This window comes from Leptinotarsa decemlineata, unplaced genomic scaffold (genome assembly GCF_025532065.1).
Source record: "Leptinotarsa decemlineata unplaced genomic scaffold, Ldec_3_MD MMD2_tig00000008_RagTag_RagTag, whole genome shotgun sequence".
Classification (NCBI taxonomy): Eukaryota; Metazoa; Arthropoda; class Insecta; order Coleoptera; family Chrysomelidae; genus Leptinotarsa; species Leptinotarsa decemlineata.
Genome location: NW_027412537.1, coordinates 9,238,545 through 9,260,262, shown reverse-complemented (window position 1 = coordinate 9,260,262; position 21,718 = coordinate 9,238,545). Strand labels below are relative to the sequence as shown.

The window sequence follows — 21,718 nt, the reverse complement described above, 5'->3', positions numbered from 1 at the left end:
AATTTCCATGACTGGCCATTAAATTATTGTTATAAAAGACAACTTTTCATGGCTAGCAATGAATTTTAACGACCAATGGTGGCGTGGCGCACTCCTTTCCGTTAATGGTAAATTCCCCCAATTCGTGGCTGAATCCCACACTGGTCCGAAATCTCAGAACAGAATACCCGCCTGCATCGGCTAAATGAAATATCTTCCCAGTAACTATTGAAAAATCACCACTGGTCGGGGTCATAAATATATTCACAAAAGATCAACCACTTGGGCCCTTGTCTTACTACATAAAAGTCTTAACAATCAGTACCTACTTGAAACCTCCCAAGTAGCGCCTGTCGTTCTAAATATCCATATGTTTTTCGGCAATAAACACGGTTCAAGGGACGAGAGCTCTTCAATGATATGCGATGAAAAAAATACGAGAATGCTGAGTAAAAATGAAAGAATTGACATGAAAAACCCAAGCAGATGGATATTTTGTACGACTGATCGATGATAGAGTTATGAAAAGTTAATTTCCTAACAAGAATTTATGATACAAAAATTAAAATCAATAAAGAAATAAAATGTTTCTAAACTAAATAGTTGTAGGAAAAACCCTACAAAAGTTTTGACAGCTGGTTTCATATACTGTAGTGGTTCTTGTGCTTCCCGTGAGTGGAAGTAATTTGTTTTACTCACTTCTTCATGTCTATAATAATCGCACCAAAAGAATTCATCTCACAAATTCACAATAAAATAACTATAAACAAAAAAATATCAAAATTATAAACATAAGCTTTGTTCAACATTAAGTAAATCCGATCAGCTGTTTACCGTTTGAGCAGCGCCCTCATCGGTAGATATTCTTCCCAATAGGTAACCGTCTGCCACTCACCAGAATTGTTATTGGTTATATTGGTTATATAATTGTGCATTTCTACGTGAGTTGTTCAAAAAATAAGGTGGATGTTCAAATTTATCAGGCTACGTACATTCGATTAGCGATCTTTTTATTTTTTTATGTTGGTACACTCGTCTCGAACATATGTTCACAGTTTCAGCTGTATAGCATGTTTAGTTTAATTGTAAGAGGCATTAAAGTTGAAAGTGTTTTGCCTGTTCGGCTATTTTCTGCTATCGAAAAAAATAGATCGAAGAATTTGCATCAAATTTTCTGTAAAAAATGGAAGTAAGTGCTCATAAACACCTGAGATGTTGACACTGCCAAACGGTGATTGTACTCTTAGTCAGAAAGATGTTTACAAGTGATATACGCTATTCACAGAGCCAAACCATCCATAGCAAAGTCCAATCGTCCCAAAGGAAGAGCCCTGAATAGCCAAGACTCAAAACAAGCACGCCAAGTTCGAATATCGTTTTGTTCGAATATCGTGGCGTAGTGCATCAGGAGTTCTTTCCACATGGTTGACTGTATGACCATGTGGCAAGAACTCCTGCGGAGAATACGAAGAAAACGTCCGGGGTTGTGGAAAAACAACACCGTAACCATGCTTCAGCCACTGTATTCACCAGATTTGGCTCCCTGCGACTTTTTCCTGTTCCCAAGATTGAAGAGACACATGAAAAGACGGCGTTTTGCGACGATTGAGGAGATAAAAACCGAATCCCTGAGGGATCTCAAGGACATAACAAAAAGTGCTTATCAGAACTGCTGCAAGGATTGAAAAAAACGCTGACACAAGTGTATTATATCTGAGGAGGTATACTTTGAAGGGAACAAAATAGAAATTAATGAGTAAATCTCTTTTTTTTGAGAAAAATTAAAATTGTCTTTATTTTTGAATAGAGTAGTAAATGAAGACAACCAGTTAATGAACATATTGATAAAAACCCAATTAAAATATAATCTACACCGACTGTTTGTTACAGAATAATTTAAATGACACATATATGTAAACTACAAGATTGAGTAATTGTACGTAATAAAAATTACCCAAAATTGATAAATAAAATATATTACTTCCTGTATTCATTGTCAAACTTTTGTGAAATATGAGGCGTTCATTACTTCAGTGAAAGTTTCTAGCAATTTACTAAATGACTTTAAAATCGTTGTTGAATTGTTATCTACTAGGTAGGTAACGTAAATAATTAAAATTCATAAATGAAAATCGACCAAAACTATTAGGAAAACCTATTTATAGATGAACGACGTCAGCCAGACATAATGAATGTTGACAACATATGTTATGGAGAAAATGTTCGATTTCAACTTATTTTCACTTATATTTGTATAAAGTGACAGATTATGCCTTGAATATGGACTTACAATAATGCCTTTTTTATAACTAATAACATCCCTTTTGAAATATTTGTTAATTTTCAGTTTGTTCAAAATACGGAAATATTTCTACCGTTTTCAATTCATCAACAGAAATTCAGATTTTCGGTTACTGAAAAAGTATGTATTTTCATCTGCATAAAGAAAATTATTTGATATGAGACATATTTATGATGTTCAATGTCACACCATATATTTCAATTATGGCAAAAATGTATACCTATATGATATTTCAAAACAAACATGACGGTCATGTTTATATAATTTATAGATAATTTCTATGATCATATGATCACCATCATATGAACAAAGAAACATTTTCATTGATTCTTTTGAGAGTGTTACAAAATTAAACTAAAAATAAATGCGATATTGTCAAATATATACCTATATGCCGTTTTTTTAGCTTACCCCACTATTGCCATTTCGAAAACGGTTCAATTGGATAAAAGTTCATAATTTTTTATAGTTAGAATAATCTCTTTTCAAATCGAGAGTATCAGTGGTTGTTTTTGAAATATTCGCCAAAAACTAGAATTGTTTAATTTTGTGTATAAAAAAGGAGGAGGAACTTTCAATACTGTTTTATATTTGTTATAATCTGATATAAACCAATTTGCAGTGCGACGTTTCGTTCATTAGATTTCATCAACTTTTTTTTTAATACAGACCTCTACTCTGTATTAAAACGGCCTGTATATGGCAATTGATAATAGAAGAAATGCCATTTTGTTTTCTGTTATTCATGTGCTTTACACAATTGATTCCATGTCAGTCTCAATTAGTTGAAAAACATTTACCTACATCATCGACAACACTGAAGAAAAAGAAACACGAACTAGTTGTTGAATTCAGTCGATTAACCTGAAAATTTTTAGAAATGATATGAAATGAAGGAAAAACACCACCTTCAATACACACAGAAGAGGATTCAATTTTGTTTTTATGTCATATCTTCTCAGATTAAATTTTGATGTTGGGATAACAGTGAACTATTCAACTAACGAGAAATGTCCTTACTTTCGACATTTTTTATAACAGTATGCTCATTGAATTTATGTATTTCAATATAGCAATTTTGGAAATCAATTTGACGAAAATCTCTCCAAAAAGCATGAAATATCAGGAGATCAAAAAATAATTGAACAACTTTATTTAAAAAATGAATCTTCACAATGTTCTAACATTTTCACATTTTTCCTTTTCAATATCAGTTTCCTACTAAGTGAAACTAGGTAAATATTCATTTTGAGGGCATCCGGCGATTTTGAAAAATTTTTTGAGTGTACTTACGTATTTTGATGCGTAGATTACGAATCCGAAAGGAAAAAGCGGCGCTCTCCCTTATTTATAAAGTTAGGACCCTACAAAGTTCAGAAAAGGGCAACTTTTTAGACTTCTTTTTCACAAGATAAACTATTTAAAAACACAAGCATTTTATTCACTAGGTCACCTTTACACCTCATTCCTCTTCCTTGACACTTTTCACATCAACAATCAACATTTTTCCAACAAAAATGTTAAAAAATGTACGGAGCTACTTTTTGGTTATATATTATTATCTCTGTATTTTACTTTTTTAAGGTTAATGGCATAGTTGGTACAACTGAGCAAGCATTCGTTTTTGAATTAAGTTTTTTATAAGAAAAATGTTGATTGTTGAATTGAAAAGTGTCAATTAAGGAGGAATAAGGTGTAAATAAGGTGACCTAGTGAATAAATGTTTGTGTTTTTAAATAGTTTATCTTGTGAAAAAGAATGGTGAAAAGTTGCCCTTTTCTGAACTTTGAAGGGCCGTAACTTTGTAAATAAGGGAGAGCGCCGCTTTTTTCTTTCGGATTCGTAATCTACGCATCAAAATACGTACATATACTCAAAAAAAATTTCAAAATCGCCGGGTGCCCTCAAAACGAATATTTACCTAAAAGTATAAATTTCCGAATAAGAATTTAGGTTTTTGAACCGTTGTATTTGGAATTCAACAAGTTTTCGCTCAATAGTTTTTGTTCCACATTCCAAATTTTCAAATATTGTAGCCAACGTAAAATTAAGTAATAAAGCAATATTAAAATTCCAAAACACTCACATAATCACGTTTCAAATTCCGAGGACAAAAACCAGCACTCTTATCGTCGCTCACTTTCTAAACAATATCATAAGCCCAAGTCAAATTAAATCACTGCATAAACACAATTACAAAACCGCGCGGAAATTGATTAATAACTCAAACTCAAATTAGTCACCCGACCAAGAAGCCTCTTCTCCGAAACCTACGCACTGCAAGTATTTCATTCATAAAATGCACCACCACTACAGCAGTAGATGAACCCGAATCCACTAAAACCCAATTTGTCACACCAGGCCTGGCTGACAGCGGAAACGTGATTGTTGAACATTTGAACGTTGCACATTGTTGAAAGCAAACTACCTCGAAGCCGTAAAACGAAGTGCGGCTCCATCAAGTTGCCAAGGACGCATAACAAACGATTGATTTTTGAACGCTCAACATCAAAAATGAATATCGATATTGAAGCATCGGGAGAACGATCTGTTATCTGTTTGTTTTGGAGAAGTCAACACATGGGAAGCACTCGACGTTCATATTCAAATAGCCGATAGTAGAGGATGGGTGAACGAGTTCAAACAAAAAGGTGGGTATTACGTATTTCTCAACACGCTCGAAATAGATTAAACAAAGTTTGTCGCAACCGTTTGCGTTGTATAAAGTCATAAAACTATACCTATTGAAAAAAATGTTTATTTATTTCTTCAACACCGAGTCGTAAAATTAGCAAATTTAATGTAGTAGGTAATAAGAACCTAGATGAAAAAATTTCTATCAAGTTTTTATGAACTTAATGACTTTAGAATGTATATTTTGGTAATGGATCACAACAGAAAAAAATACTAATTGATTCATTCATGAACTGATCACAAGGTATCTTTCTATTTGATTTTTGGTGAAAATTAAACCTTTAAAAAGGACATTCAAAAAAGTTTCTTATTGAAATCGAATGAATTGAAACTTCTGTTCTTTTATATATCAATTTTTTTTGTAAGAGAAGAAGTCCTACCGATAGATTCAACTATAACACAAATGAAAAACTGTCTCATTACAGAAATATACAAAAATATAATCATTATGAAGTATGTATATGGAATTTTAAATAAACCCCATAATATTCTTCCATTTTCTAAAAAAGATTTGAAATCCATGGAAGAACAAATAAAATTAAAATTATGAAATGTTGAAATTATTTGGAAATACTAAAAAAAATGTATTAAAGCGTTCTAGCTCATGAACGTGAAGCGTTTACTCATAACCATTTCTAAAATATTCAGGTACACTCCCAGATAAATTATATTAATAATTATAATTTATAAATTTTTTATTTATACATTCACAATTCTTCTGCATATTCCTCGATATTTTGCTTTACTTCTACAGTTCATTACCAATAATCGTTTCGAATCTTCTTCCACGCTGTTCAACTATCTTTTGCGAGGTCTTCCTTCTCTCCTTTTTTTCTATAGATATTCTGTTTAGAACCAATTTTGTCAGTCTGGTTCCATCCATCTTTTCAACATAACCTAACCATCTTATTCTATGACCGAGCAGTAACAGTGATTTTTGGCTCCCTATATATTTCTCCTATCGCTTTGTTCGTTTTTCTTTGGCATCAATTTTCAATAAATATCCCCACATATTTTATCCTTAATATTTTTCTTTCCCATCGCTCTAAATACTCCTCATCTGACTTCTTCAATAACCATGTATAACTTGCGTACAAGAAATTGGTGATCTCACTATTACTAATTTTGGTTTATTTTGCAAATTAGTTCCTTTAATTCTTTATTCTTCTGTTCCATTTTAAGTTATTTCAACTCATATTTTACATCAAAAAAATTAGGTGAATTTGAATTTTTCTCAAAAAATATTTATTTATTCACCAAACTCAAACAATTGTTCATGCAGTTGCAGTTTCGTAAGAATATATTATCTTTCCCACCAACCGATCTCTTGGAGTGTTTGAAGTCCACTAGATACTCGCTAGGACAACAAGAGGATTGCGCCGAATTCTTGGGGTTCTTGTTGAATACTCCTCGTGAGCAAAAAATAGCAGAATCAATACTCCTGACCGCTCTGGATTGAATGATACCTGAAACCGTACACTCTATCTCGTCTTGTGTTTGTAGATCTTTTGTAGTAAATGTTCAAGATGTAGCAAAAGCGCAACTAGCGTTTCCTAATACGACTGATAACCAGTCCGTGCAAAGCTTATTGTTGAATCATCTGAAAATGGAACTTTTAACGGGTGATAGTCAACTGTATTGCCAAACATGCGCCAAACTAACTGCCTATTACAAGAAAACAAGTATAGCTGAGGCACCAGTCAATCTAATGATAACACTGATGATCCTCAAACATGACTATTTATAGGTCATTCGAGTGCTTTCATCTATTTCTTTTCTCCGCTTCATCGGTTTTAGCGGAAGCTGGCCGTTTGGCAGGAGTTGGTCGTGTTCCGCTTGATTAGAGGTTTCCATATGTTGCGTATCTTTACGCTAGCTTGGCTAAATACGCTGTTGGACAACATATATGCGGCTTATTTGAATTTTCTCCTAAACCAGTGTTCCTCCTTGTGGATGATTTCAGCTTAAGCCCACTTGATGTTATGTTGATGAGTCCAAATATGCTCTCCTATTCCTGATTTGCTGGTTTCTCCTCGCTGTGTATGTTTCTTGTGCTCGGCAATGCGAACTTTCAATGGCCTCTTAGTTTCACCGATGTATGATTCTCCGCACTCGCAGGGTATGCGGTAAATGCAATTCTTGGAATCGCAGTCCACCTTGGGTGGGGTTGGGTTGTGTCGACTTCTCTTCCTTGAGGAGGTCTTGCTGTCTTACCATTCCGTTGATGGTCATTTTTGATGATGCCTTGTTCCTTTTCGAGACCTTCTTTTGAATTACAGAGCCCGAAAGCATGGTCTAGTAGAGTCTTGATACTCCTCTCTTAGTCGATTGATGGTGGTTGGATTCCTGGTTCAGATACTGTTTCGTGTGAGTGGGTTTTCATATACAGATGTTTCCCATTTAGTGTCGGTCCTCTTCGCCAATTCGTCTAAGAATAGCAATTCGTTGTGGACTTCCTTCTCCATGGTGAAAGTGATGGAAGGACTTACGTTGTTGATGCGCTTCAGGAAGTTTTTTTTAAATTTTCCTACAGATTTTTTCAGGGATTTCAAATTAGTTTATATCATATTAGACAATGGAAGGCCGCACTAATGAAATGCACCACGAAACATTGTCGACCACCTTCAAATAAACATTTCTATTGTTCATTTCTCCCCATATTTTCTATATTATATTCAATTTTTTGACTCTCGTTCGCATATTCCAATCCTAGTGATTTCAATAAATTATTTACTTATATCTACTCTGTCATCATTTTGAGCTCCTTTGTTTTTTTTTTGCGCCAATCGCACTTCTGTGTTGGTCAAAAAAAACATCATATATAGTATTTTGATAATGAAAGAAGAATTTTTGTATCATTCAAATATTAACTCACCTAACTCATCGATTTCATTGGAGTTGGTAATCCCATCTGAAGAAATGGAACATACCCAAGTGTTTCTGTCTCCTATACGGTTCCAGTTCTTTTCAACAGCAGATTCTCTATCACTCCTGAAAATAATGAAGGAAATACCTGTTAAAGTAATAGTTGATTTGCTACCTCTTGTTATTTATAAGTTTGATTTCATACTAAATATTTATTTAAATTTTCAACAAAAATTTCAGAGTGGGGTTTTTTGCCATGTGACAATTTTCATATTCATCTAGTTTATATGAGAGTCACCGCAATTAAATATAATCAAAAATAGCAGATTCAATACTCCTGAACGCTCTGGATTGAATGATTCCGTACAGTCTATCTCGTCTTGTGTTTGTAGATCTTTTGCTGGAAAAACCCCCACTTGTTTACTTTGTAGTCAATATTCAAGTTGTAGCAAAAACGTATGTGATTTTCTGGAACTTCAACTAGCGTTTTCTAATATGACTGATAACCAGCCGTGCAAAGCTTATTGTTGAATCATATGTATTGCCAAACATGCACCAAACTAAATGACTATTATAAGAAAACAATGATAGCTGTGGCATCAGTCAATCTAATGATAACACTGATGATCTTCAAACATGACTCAACCTCTGACGGAAGCACCAAACTCTTACGAAGGTTCGAAATAAATGTATACTTCAACCTAGCAGACCACTATTATAATCTTCATGCAGTCATTGTTCACTGTGGTTCTGGCGTTGAATCTGGGCATTATTACGCCTTGGTCAAAGAAGAAACGGACTAGTTTAAGTTTGACGATAGTCGTGTCACTAAGTATTCTGGCGATGTTTTGAATTTATAGGAGCCTCTGGAGTCACCCTACATTTTGTTTTATGAAAGAGAGGGCATTGGTAGATCAAGCTCTTCAGATGATGTAGTGCTGCATGTTTTTCTGGGTTTTCCTGCAGCTGAAAAAGCAAATGTGCCACTGGAATCACACCCGGACTTTTGACGTCCCTTATCTCTTCTACTATGGACAATAGGCATGATGGCAAATTTTGGAATAAAAATTGTTCTGTAATGTTGGGGAAATATATTATAATTACAACGTTTATCATATTTCCACAAATAATAAAAGTTCAGTATAAAATTAATACTTTTTAATTTATAAGTTTAAAATTTCCACCAAAACACTTCAAAGCGTCATGAAGTCGCTTGTGACGTCACGTTAGAGTAGACTACATGTAAACACTAGAAGCTCTTCCATAAATTTGGTAATAATTATTATTAAATATGAATTCAAAAGTGTATGGTGGTGTGCGGTCCCTCAGAGTACTAATACATCGATAAAAACACCGAACAAGTTATTTGTGTTCGTTCCGTACAAAAAAAAACACGCGAAATAAGTGGTTTAAACTTGTCAGACAAGATTCAACGGGAATATTGCCCAGGACTAGGCTTTATTTTTTTGAAGATCACTTTGACGTAAGTATTTATCTGAATTTTTAGATAATAAACCAGAATTATCTTGATCGAGAATTGACTTCAACAATAAACAAATCTTTTTGAGGTTAGGTTTCATCTCTCGTATCTTTCACCATTGTTATGTTTCCTGTGCACATATTTCCTTCGCGTTTTAACTGTACCTACTTGACTACATCATCGCCATAATATGCCCTGGAGGACTTCAAATTAATGAATCAATGTGTAAGTGTGTGGTGAGACGTACCTTGTTTAAGAAATATCATGTCAATAGCATAACCTCTAATATTTAACTACAAGTATCTTTGGACTTTCTTTCATCATTTGTTTTCGAAAAATTATTGTTGTGGGTACTCGCATGTAAATCATAACAATTATAAATTCTGGGGAAGAAAAGTCTTTGTTTGATGCCAGAAACTCTCCCAGCATCAACAAATAGATTCTAGGCAAATTACCGCTGTTTGCCTTTTTAAATCTTGGTTCCGAGGCTCACGTTACTTCCTCTTGATTTAACAACCCAACAAAATAGTCACTGTAAACAATTTTAGGTCGAGTATTACTGTTGTATTATACAAGATGTCATATTCGTTTGTTAACTTGAACGTGACGTAATTCGCTTTGATTGGCGTTCAAGATATCATGGCGACCAGCCGTATTTTATAGTTTAAACGGGTAATTTTTCAAGAGGTATATGATTTGATTCTCAAAACAGCACAAAAAATTTTAAAAAATTGATGAAGTCTTTATTGGAATCGATAGAACGATCAATATAATTTAATATCTGAAAATGATTTCAAGCCAAAGTTGTCCGCGGCTCCGCTTCAGATGGTCCATGCGCAAGGTCCAATTTTGGCACATATCGACCGGTATTTCACGTATAAATGCTTCAATATTGGCTTCCAGAGCGTCAGTCGTTGCTGGTTTATCCCTGTAGACATGAGCCTTAGCATGACCCCACAAGAAATAATCCAAAGGCGTCAAATCACACGATCTAGCCGGCCAATTGACGGGCCCCAAACGTGAGATAAACTGTTCGCGCCATTGTTTCGCGTGCCGTGTGGCATGTGGCACCGTCTTGTTGAAACCACATGTCAGGCATATCAAATTCTTCCATTTTAGGCAACAAAAAGTCGGCATTCATCACACGGTAGCGCTCGCCATTCACAGTAACGTTCCAGCCATTGTCGTCTATGAAGAAGTACGGCCCGATGATGCCACCGACCCATAGTCCACACCAAACAGTGACTTTTTCGGGATACATCGGTAGCTCTTGCAATGCTTGTGGCTGGTCTTCACTCCAGAGGAGGCAATTTTGCTTGTTAACGTATCCATTCAACCAGAAATGAGCCTCGTCGTTGAACACAATTTTTCGATAAAACTGTGGATTTTCCTCTAATTTTGCCAGCGCCCATTCACCAGATGTTAGACGTTGTGGGAGGTCGTGTGGCTTAAATTCTTGCACCAGCTGTATCTTATAAGGTTTTACACCCAAATTTTTTCGCAAAATTTTCCACGTAGTGGAGTAACAGAGGCCCAATAGCTGCGAACGGCGGCGTATCGACATTTCACGGTCATCACCAACACTGGCGGATTCAGCCGCAATATTTTTTTCGGTCCTCACTCTACGTATGCGTGTTGGTGGTTTAACGTCCATGGCTAAATTATAGACTAAACTGAACAAGTTTGACAGTGACACAAGACACGATTCACGTGTGATCTGTCAAAAACAGTGTTTTCAAAAAGTTATTAATCTTGCTCATGTTTATGGGTCTCAATCAGGTTTCGGATATTGCTATCCAGTTTGATACCCGACAAATTAATTGACGCAGTTAGCTAAATTATGAGCTATCTATTGCGCTGTCACTTTCATCATATTATAGAGAACTTAGGCCCGAATTTTCCTAGCAGTATATTCTACTTTATTATGGTCAGTTTCTATAAGTTGACAAACGAATATCTATTTCAATCGCTTGATTGAAATCGATGTCATATCAATTGAATAAGTTCGGTTTCAATTAATATTAATTCATCCGTTTAGTGGTATTGTTTTTCGCTACATATGGCACAATAACTTCCTTGTTGACGCCACATGCAATTATCATTATCATTCTATTTTAAGACCGCCTTAAACAACAAGCTGAATCGGTATCTCGACCAATTTTGCAGATGGTAATCAGGAAATTTGCATCATCCAAGGAACCTAACTTAAATTGTTAAAATTGTTTCCATTTTTTACATCAGTATTTGTATCTTTCATGTTTTCAATTTAACATTTGAAGACTGAACTTTATTGTACTAATGCATACATTTAATTCACGTTATTGTTATAAACATGTGGTTTGTAAAAACTGTTCTTCAATCATTGAAGCTAATTCAAAAGCGATCTTCATTAATCCCGTTATTTATATAGATCCAAGTTCACTTAACTTTGAAATTCGTCCAACACGGTTTTACTTTATGTATCCATTCTGAAAAAGATTGGCCGATGATACTTCATGAAAATTCAAACTCCAAATATACTGAAAACAAGTTTTCGTAAGATTTTCGCAAAACTGAACTGAACCAAGTCATACATTTTCTTGGTTACGCGTCTTCTCTGCTGAGTGAGACAAATCCTATATTTTCTCTGATGTTCGTTACCAAATAGGAAATTAGATCTCCCTAGCTATTTTTGAGGACACCATGATTCTCACCTGGGCAGCACCACAGAACTTCCTATGTCTCTCAACAGGATTAACAGCTGGAGAACTCAGAAATTTTGCTCTTGATCCGATATTACACTGTACTATGTCCTAGATAGTCCAATTGGCTTGCCATATTAGTGTGTTCTAGTTGGACCTTTTGCTTTGTAGACTTGTGTTCGAAGACACATTCGTGGATCTTTTCCAATTCGTATTCGACTTCTCTCACACAGCTCTTGTCTTCAACTTGAACCAAAAATGTTCCATTCTGCACTCGTTTGTCTTTTCTATAATTTGTTTCTGAGATGTTGGATACTTTAGTACAATTTTCAAACTAACATCATCTTCATGGCTGCCCCTTTTCTGTGCGTCTTATTGCGAAATATGTTCCAATAACTCGTCATTTCTTCTTTTTTTCTCTGTTCTTATTTTTCCATTTGTTCTTTTATTCTCTTTTTCTGTTCGTCCTCGTATTACTAACCAAGCGTCTTCAGTTTATTCAGGTTGAAGCCCAGCTCCCTTACCCTTTCAGCTGATTTTCGTCAGAAAGACAAATGGGTTCATGACTAAGGAGATGTTGGCGGTATGAAAGTCCTCAGACATCAGTACCGCCTTTCACGGGGTACCCCTACTTGGCTGGGGTGGGATGGATAAAAAATTTGTTCATCCGTTAACGGGGGACATGAGGGCCTCATTATACAGAGTGTCGGGGCCTTCTATATCGGAAGGGTCGTCTACGTCTACAGCATAACCTATAGCTTCCCTAACAAACGGATTTTCGTGAGTTTCCGCACTATCAAAAACTCGCCGATTCCTCGACTGAATGGACCGCTTGATGGAAGGCAGCTGCAAATCTCTGCGGATCGCTTCATTCCGCACGAACCACGGAGCAATCACAATCATCCGTATCAACTTATTTTGTAATCTCTCCAGGATGGAGATATTAGACGGAGCCGCTTGTCCCCAGACGCCTGGAGCATACATGATGACAGGCTTGAACATCGTGTTGTAGATGGTAATTTTGTTTTTCAGACTCATTTTTTATTTTCTATCGATCAGAGGGTACATACTAGCTATCCGACTCTCTATCTTTGTTTTAACGCACATAATGTGCGGGTTCCAGGTGAGCCTACGGTCTGTTAGAAGACCGAGGTACTTTACCCGCGCTGGCCAGTTGATCTTCCTTCCAGAGATTCTCACTTTTCTGGCCGGAGAAGATAGCAATCTTTCCATGGTTATCGCCTGAGTCTTGTCCGGGTTCACTCGGATCTTCCATTCGAGGTACCAGCGCTCGAGGTCGTCCAATGCACGTTGCATGAAGACGACGCCGAGCTCTCGACTCATGGAAGATGAGAGGAGAGCCGTGTCATCGGCGTACAGAGATATCTTCACACGCTCAGACCTCGGAAATTTACTGGTGTAAAGTGAGTACAGCGTAGGGGATAGCACAGCCCCCTCACTCCAGCGAGGATCTCTCTTTTGTCAGACACGGAGCCTTCTACTCTAACCTGAAATGTTCTGTCTTTCAGGAAAGACCTAATGCACCGGATCAGGCCTCGAGGTCTGATACGGTGGATTACCGTGGTGTACTGTGTAATAATAATAATAATAATAATATGTATTAAGATTGTTTATAGTAAATGTACAAGTACATATAGAAATGAACAGTGAACAAATAAAAAACATCTCACGAGGCAAAATGATCTGCCTGTGTGTAAGGAATGAGAATACTGAATCTGACATTAAATGAGAGTCATGCTTTAAATTAAGTACTAAGATATACATTCAAAATAGCTACATTTAAAAAGAATATAATTAAATAAAACCAATAAATCTATTGAAATAAATAGTAAGAAATGAGTAAACAATCTGCTTTTCCTGTATTTGAAATTTAACGTTTCCGTTATGAAAATTGCTCATCTGAATCTCAGGTCAATTTTTACAGGCTTTAATGACCTCGTTGAAAAATTTGACATTGTAATGGTCTCTGAAACGTGGCTGACCGATCAGTTTGATTCTAACATGATTCAAATTTATGGTTACAAGTTCATACGTGAGGATAGAAAAGGGAGAGGTGGGGGTGTCGGAATTTATCTTAGAAATGATTTGAAGTACAACAAATTAACTTTTGATTTTGTGGTTGAAGAATCTCTTGAATTCATCTTTATTGAAGTGAAACTTGGATGTAGGAGTCTGGCCTTAGGCGTATTTTATAGGCCTCCAAATACTAATTTTTTGAGCATGATTGGTGACCTTGATAATATTTTATCCGCTGTTTGTCCTGTTTCTGATGATGTGATATGCATGGGAGACTTCAACGTTGACATTTTCAAACTACCCAATCCCCTACTCAACTGCTTTGAATGTTACAATTTGGAACAAATTCTTAATGAGCCTACTAGAATCACCAACGTTTCTAGCACGCTCATTGACCCGATTTTCGTTAGTAATAATAATCATGTTGTAAGATCTGGTACTTTATCATCCCAAGGCATTTCAGATCACAGGCTAGTTTACGTTGAATATTTAACAAAGAAATTCAAAATAGAACCCAAACTTGTAACATACCGCTGTTTCGACAATTTCACTTTGCATACTTTTTTATCAGATTTATACCAGTTGCCGTGGTTCGAAATTATCTCAAGTCTGTCTGTTCTGAAAAAATACCACGCAAAACCTGGAATGCTCTTTCTAACCTCAATGTTCGTTCAAAAAAACAATATTCATTACCCAATCACCTCTCGAATCCCGATGAAATAAACAACTATTTTGCCCAATTCGTACAAAATGTTTCTAATAATTGTGATGAAAATATTGAATTTTATAGCAATAATTATTTAATCAGGCAAGATAACTTCTCATTTCGATTCGCTATTGAAGAAGCTATTCATGAAACCCTGAATGATATTAAAAGTCAAGCTTCAGGGGTTGATAATATTTCAATCAGAATGTTGAAACTTTGTAGCCCGTTTATAGATAAATATGACGCATATCATCAATTGTTGTTTTGAACGTTCATATTTTCCAGACTTGTGGAAAATGGCCATTGGGAAACCCATTCCCAAGAATAATGATCCAGCTAGTTATTCTGATCTCAGAATTATCAGTATACTTCCAACCATGAGTAAAATTTTTGAAAGAGTTATTTATTTACAAATTAATGAATATTTTTTTGTGAATTTATGGAGGAGAAACTTGTGTAATCAAATGGTCAGTACTTGAATAACCGGAACACCGAATTCAAATGAATGATATATTTTATGGCTGTTCCTAGAGACCCAGATCGAAATGAAATACTTGACAATTAGCTACACATTTTTAATCTGCATGAGATATAGGATCCGGTAGGTACATGAAATACACAGTATGGCGAATTAAAAAACGACACTTTACTTGTCTAGTTCAGTATCAGACACGCCTGAAGAAGCTATATGTATAGAGAAACCCGGATTGCGATTTTGTAAATATTGTTCAAATGAGTTGAGTTTTTTAAATTTTCCCTACAAACAAGTATGAAATAAATCTAGAACACAAGAGCATTGCATTCGTAATGTTTTGAGAATAAATTGAGACTAAATTACTCAATTAAAATATGCAAAATATCAACAATTTTTACATTTTAGCTAACATTTTAGCAATTGCTAATTTAGCAATTGGCCTTACCATATTTCGAACTTTTGAGTGGGACACCTTCCCTAAAACAGGTAATCAATGTCGCTAAAAACTAAGCTAATGACTCAATAAGCTTCTTAGAACAAAGGTTACGAAGTTACAATAAAAATATATCCGCCTGCCGATTTTATTTTTAGAGAACACTGGGTGTAGACCAGTAAAAATTAATTCAATGATCTTTAAAAGGAAGGGTCACTCTAATCCTCTTTACTATTTCAGGAATGCACATGCGCATATACAGTGCATTTCTTTAATCCCCCGCCTTTTAATTTTTGAACGGGTCAACTCAAAAAATTGAAATTTGGGATAATGAAATTAATGCACGAATACTTTATTTTGAAGTGAAATTGACAGATTAAACTTTCAAGTTGGCGACTGGGCGCCATCTGGGAAAAAAATTGAATGGAAAGGGGGTCTTGAGACCTGTCCTGGCAAATACCTCAAAACCCTAGAATATGAAGTCAATATCTTCACCTACTACAAAATGGCGGAATATTTGATAATTTCCTGAAGACAAACGCATTAATATCGATATTTCTAGAAATATTCCTTTTTATCTGCCATATGGCAATTCCAACAACCCGATAAGGTTTGTTAAGTTATTTTTTGTTCATAAAAAATTGGAGTGACACCAACCCTCACGTTTTCCGGGAAACACATATCCAACATCCAAATAAAATTAACGTTTGGGCAGGAATATTGAAAAACCACATTGTATGACCTCTATTTATTGATTTAACAGGGGAACTGTATTTGATTATGCTGGAAACTACTGTTGACCCTCTCATTACTGAAATCGTCGAAGCGAATCCTGATGAATTCGATATGGATATTGTATTCCAACAAAATGGAGCACCACCACATCTTTTCCCGGTCGTTGGATTGGCTGTCGAGAATGGCCAGCCCGCTTGCCAAACTTGACAGCTTTGGACTTTTTTATGGGGCTATTTGAAGCAAAAGGTATACGAACCTGAACCTGCTCAATATTGTATATACAGCACAGAATAATAAGTATATGTAGAGATATTGACGTTACTGTGTTCGAAAATGTTCGGCGTGAAATATCAGATAGGCTGTTCATATGTCAAGAAGTTCAAGGCAACCATTTCGAACATCATCTGAACTGACCTCAAGCTTATTACCTCATATTATGTAGTAATGTGGTTAAATGTCAATGTATTCAGGCAATTATTCAAAGTTCCGCCATTTTGTAGTAGTTGATGATATTGAAATTATATTCTAGGGTTGTGAAGCATTTGTCAGGAGCTTCAAAAAGATGTGTCACAAGACCCCCTTTCCATTCAATTGTTTTCCCAGATAGCGCTCAGTCGCCATCTTGAAAGTTTCATCTGTCAATTTCACTTCAAAACAAAGATAGATAGATAGATAGATATATTTTCACCATGTTACATATATAGATACATTTATGGTATGTCAATATATAGATAGATATATTCAATATGAAGTATACAATGGATAAAATAATACAATAAAACATACCTATATTATTTTAAAAGTGTTACAAATATATTCAAGTGAGGCATAAATAAATAGCATAAACAGAATGGAACATTTCAGAGAAGCGATGTGTTGAGTGCATGACTCAGTTGCTTTGTTGTGACAATAAACTCGTCTGTGGAGTAAAAGCAGTGTTCAAGAATATATTTTTGTGACTTTTTTGAACTGATTGAAAGATAGTGATTTGATTCTCTCCGACAAGCAGTTATATAGATTGATATTCAGAGAATTATTTTGAGATTTGGTTAATCTATACCTTGGAGTTTTTAATAACTTAGCATACCTAATATTATGCTCATGTATATCTGACTGGGTTTGTAACTGGTTGACATTTCAATGTATTTCTACTAAGGAATTGTAGATATATAATGAAGGTAAAGGCATGATGCCAAACTTTATAAAGTGTGGATGACAATGCTCTCTATATCCAACTCCAGCTAAAATTCTTGCACGAGTGACATTTCCTCATAAAATTATTCCATAGTTTATCTGCGAATGAAACAGAGAGAAATATGTCATTCTCAGAGTGTGTATCAGGTTGAATTGCTTTTTTCAACTGCCTCAAGAGAAACAGAGTACTTGCTAATTTGTTACAGAGCTGTTCTGTGTGATTCGACCATGTGAGTTTGTCATCAATAACAATTCCGAGTAGCTTGACAGTGTTTCACATTTGTAAGTTCAAATTTGAGGAGGATCTATGATGGAATCAGCCGATACTTGATGAAAATCCATAACTAACGTATTCTAAAAATACGTTTGAGGAGGAGGTTATTTTTTGGGATTTGCTCGCGTTCAACTTAAGGTTGTTTGCAGTAAACCAATTTTCAGCACATTTTTAAATGATATGTGAAGAAGAAGTGAGTTCCATAAGGTTTTTACCGGTACTCATCAAAGTAGTGTCGTTGGCGAATAGAACGCTTTTATTGGGTAATATGAAGTTGCATAGGTCGTTTATATAAATGACAAATAAGAATGGCCCAAGCACTGACCCCTGCGGGACACCATGTTTTATAGGTAGACAGTCAGAGTTTCTTTGGTTAACAGTAACACATTGCTTTCTATTTTCTAAATATGAACTGAATAACTTCAATGCCACCCCTCTAATACCGTAATAATTAAGTTTAAAATGAGTATCTCATAAGAGACACAATCAAAGGCCTTCGACAAGTCACAAAGTATTCATGCATTAATTTCATTATCCCAAATTTCAATTTTTTGAGTTGGCCCGTTCAAAAAATAAAAGGGGGAGAGGAACATTAAAGAAAAGCACTGTATAGTTGTCCCCCTTAAATACAAACTTCACGTGTTTGGGAGTTTTGTCCGGCCACTTAAAAAAAAACCTACTTATTTGGCTCACCCAGTATAAATAAAAAATAAAACTCCAAAGTCATCGGAATGAAAAACTCACATCTCGTTCACAGCTGATGATCCCGATGTAATCCATGTCTAAATATTCTCCAATCAAATCCACAACAGAATTTCACTGATTTTTCGATTTGAATAGATATGAATACACATTTTAGGCTTTGTTTCTGAGGACAAATGATTGAAAGTCATTTGCGTCCACGGAACTTTGAATTAGTTTCTCAAAAATGAAGAAACGAACGTTCCTTTGTACTGCTAACAATGAAAAATCCGCGAACAAAAACGTGCATTACTCTCGAATTATCAACGACCGCCGCACTTTTTCGACGGATAAAAAGATAAATTGGAGCTTGGCACTTAAAATTCCGCGACGTGAAGGATCTTAGTAGGCCTCGAGCTAAGCGTGCAAGCGGTTTGGAACTGACCGAGAAATAAAGAGAAGTTGCAAGTGCTCGGCAGGTATCATCTGCTAGTTTGCAATGAGAGAAGATGAAAGCAAAGGTGCACGTGTATTTGCACCCGTGATCCTCACCTATTTACTGGTGATTTAACGGGTGTTTACACTAAAAAAACTTGAAAACTGTAGTGTTGGAATATTGGAGGTTCCGACTTTCATTGTATAGAAATATGTTAACAGATTTGAAAACTACGAAAAAAAATAACATCAAACTTTGTGAATAAAATATTGAAACAAAAAAATGTGGAAATCTTCCAAAGAAAGTAAGGAATCAATTGATTTCAAAAGAAGTAGGTAACTCTGTACACAGATGTGTAGATTATGCAAAGAAGTAACTTTCAGACACAAACTGGAAGAAAAAATCCTCTTGAAACAGCTACTTTCATATAGATATTTAATTACACGAAAGAAAAATTCTTTCAAAACAAATACTTTTATATGAACTGTATATGAATTATACAAAAAACAGTTTTCTCTACTCAGTTTGTATTCCAAACATTTGTTATGGAATTGAATCAGATATCATTCACAGGATTCCTACACAATATACTGGATGAAAGGTAAAAATTTCACTTACGTGGAACACTGTCATCCTCACTGGTAGACATCGATGTTTCGCCGTAAATTCATAAATCACGACTTTACGTCACGGAATGAATTTGATCTATTTATGTCATCGATGACATCGTAATGACATTCATTCGCTTTTTTGATTAAATCCCAGCCAAAAATTAATCTCTCCTAAAAACATAACCCTTTCAATTTGAAATATTGAAAATAATGAAAATATAATAAATACCAAAAATATTCGGATGAGTTAGTTGAAGTTAATATCAAAAAATAAAAAAGTAATCAGTATGAAAATCACATCCACTTCCACCTCCTAATCAAACTATAAAAAAAAGTTCAAATATCGAGAAGAATCTAAAAGTTGAAGAGCCTGTAAACCAAGGATTTGTAATACAATATCAGACCAACTCTATTTAATGAGGTATCTATCACTATCTCTATTACCATTTCAAAAAAAATGGGGGATGATAACACCCCCTAAGAGGGTTGAAGATTTTGCGCGTTTTGATTTAAAAGTTGCCACGCTTTAAAAAACTTGACGTGTTTCTGTATTTTGTTTTTGTAATTCTTTTCTACCCTGTAGTGCGGTACACGTTTTCGATATGGGATACTCGGAATACAAAAGTATGTGTTCCGATTTTGAAAATAATGGGTAGGTATATAATAAACGATTTCTATGATTTCCTTCTGGAGAAAAATACGAGATCGGAGAGAATGGGCAGATCTCAAGTACAAGTACTTGGACCTAATCTAAGATAAAATGTAATTCTTCGAATAAATAGCGACAAACGAATCGTGGTTTGTTAAAAAATTCATGTAGGTGTACCTAAGGGATATATAGCACATAAACCCATAGAGAGGGATTATAGTACCAATTTAAAATAATGAAAATTTCAAGAAGAACCATCTAGTGACATCTAGTAGTAAGTAGTTCAATGTTGAAAGTTGTAAAAAAACTCATTTCAATTCTTTCCGAAATGCTGATATTCAATGTAGTATTTTTGAAAATATATAAAGACTAAATCCTTAAACAATGGATTGGTTAAGTTATGATTCAGTACTTGGGGGACGAAATAAGATAATTGAAATGACAACAAATGTCGCCATAACAATGTATTCAAAATGACAGTAGCTAAAGCCTTTGTATATACTATCACGTGAACTGTTTTAGGCGTACATGAAGTGACTATATCAACGGCATCGTTGCTCATGAAATATCAATTTTTTGAAGTGAATAGTATAATAGTGAATAGTAAAAAAGTCGTGTTACAACCTATTAAGAAAAATATACAAGATATGCACAGCTTTCACCAAAAACTAATGAAAATGATAATTGGAAAAATAATGATCGGGGCCTTTTTGTTTGTCTAGACGCTTGAAGCGTACGTGATGACGGGCTTGAACATCGTGTTGTAGATGAAGACCGTATTTCTAAGGCCGAACTTTGATTTTCTTTTTATCAAGAGGTACAAACTATTAGTTCGCCCTGGATTTTGGACCTGATGTTCGGTCTATCATAAGACCCAGGTACTTCACCCGCGATTGCTAGTCGATCTCCCTACCAGGGGTTCTCACTTTCACAGCCGGAGAAGATATAGTTCTCATGGTTATCAGCTAAGTTTTGTTTGGATTCAGTCGGATCTTCCAATTTAGATACCAGCGTTCGATGTCGTCCAATACAAATTGCATAAAGACAACATCGAGTTATCGATCCATGAAAGAAGCGGAGTGAGCCGTGTCAGGTATACAGCGAGGAAGAAAGCACAGCCCCCTGGGTAACCCCGGCGAGGATTTTGAACTCCTGGGGCTCCTGAGGACCAAAATAAGGGGTATAATACATATCTGCATAGTTGACAAATTCTAAAAATATTATTTAGTTTTACATATGGAAAGGAACTTTGACGTCATCTAAGTTCTCTGAACCATTTTCGATAAAAAAAAGAACACATATGACGTTTATGGAAATATTAATAAAAAAGAGTCATCAGCAGCAGTGTTCTGTGACTTTGCTAAATCCTTTGACTGTGTAGATCATGGAATACTGCTGAAAAAACTATATCACTATGGCATTCGTGGAATTATTCACAAGTGGTTCGAACATAATTTCACAGGAAGAAGTCAGGTTGTGAAAACCT

The 21,718-nt window shown here is 35.2% G+C and overlaps 1 protein-coding gene across 3 annotated transcripts in view; it reads right to left on the bottom strand.

The window, feature by feature from the left end:
* The window catches only part of LOC111504143 (breast cancer anti-estrogen resistance protein 3 homolog), a 141,772-nt gene extending 122,852 nt beyond the window's left edge, over positions 1 to 18,920 (bottom strand). Inside the window, exons 1-2 of one of the 3 annotated variants that reach the window (XM_074171012.1) lie at positions 18,600 to 18,920; positions 7,851 to 7,966 (exon numbers count right to left, since the gene is read on the bottom strand). In XM_074171012.1, the coding sequence (XP_074027113.1) occupies positions 7,851 to 7,966; positions 18,600 to 18,601 (118 nt within the window). In that variant the 5' untranslated portion in view covers positions 18,602 to 18,920. Of the gene's footprint in view, positions 1 to 4,367; positions 4,781 to 7,850; positions 7,967 to 18,599 lie in introns of those variants that run through there. The other 2 variants (XM_074171013.1, XM_074171016.1) reach the window with 2 other exon arrangements.
* Positions 18,921 to 21,718: the final 2,798 nt, after the last annotated feature.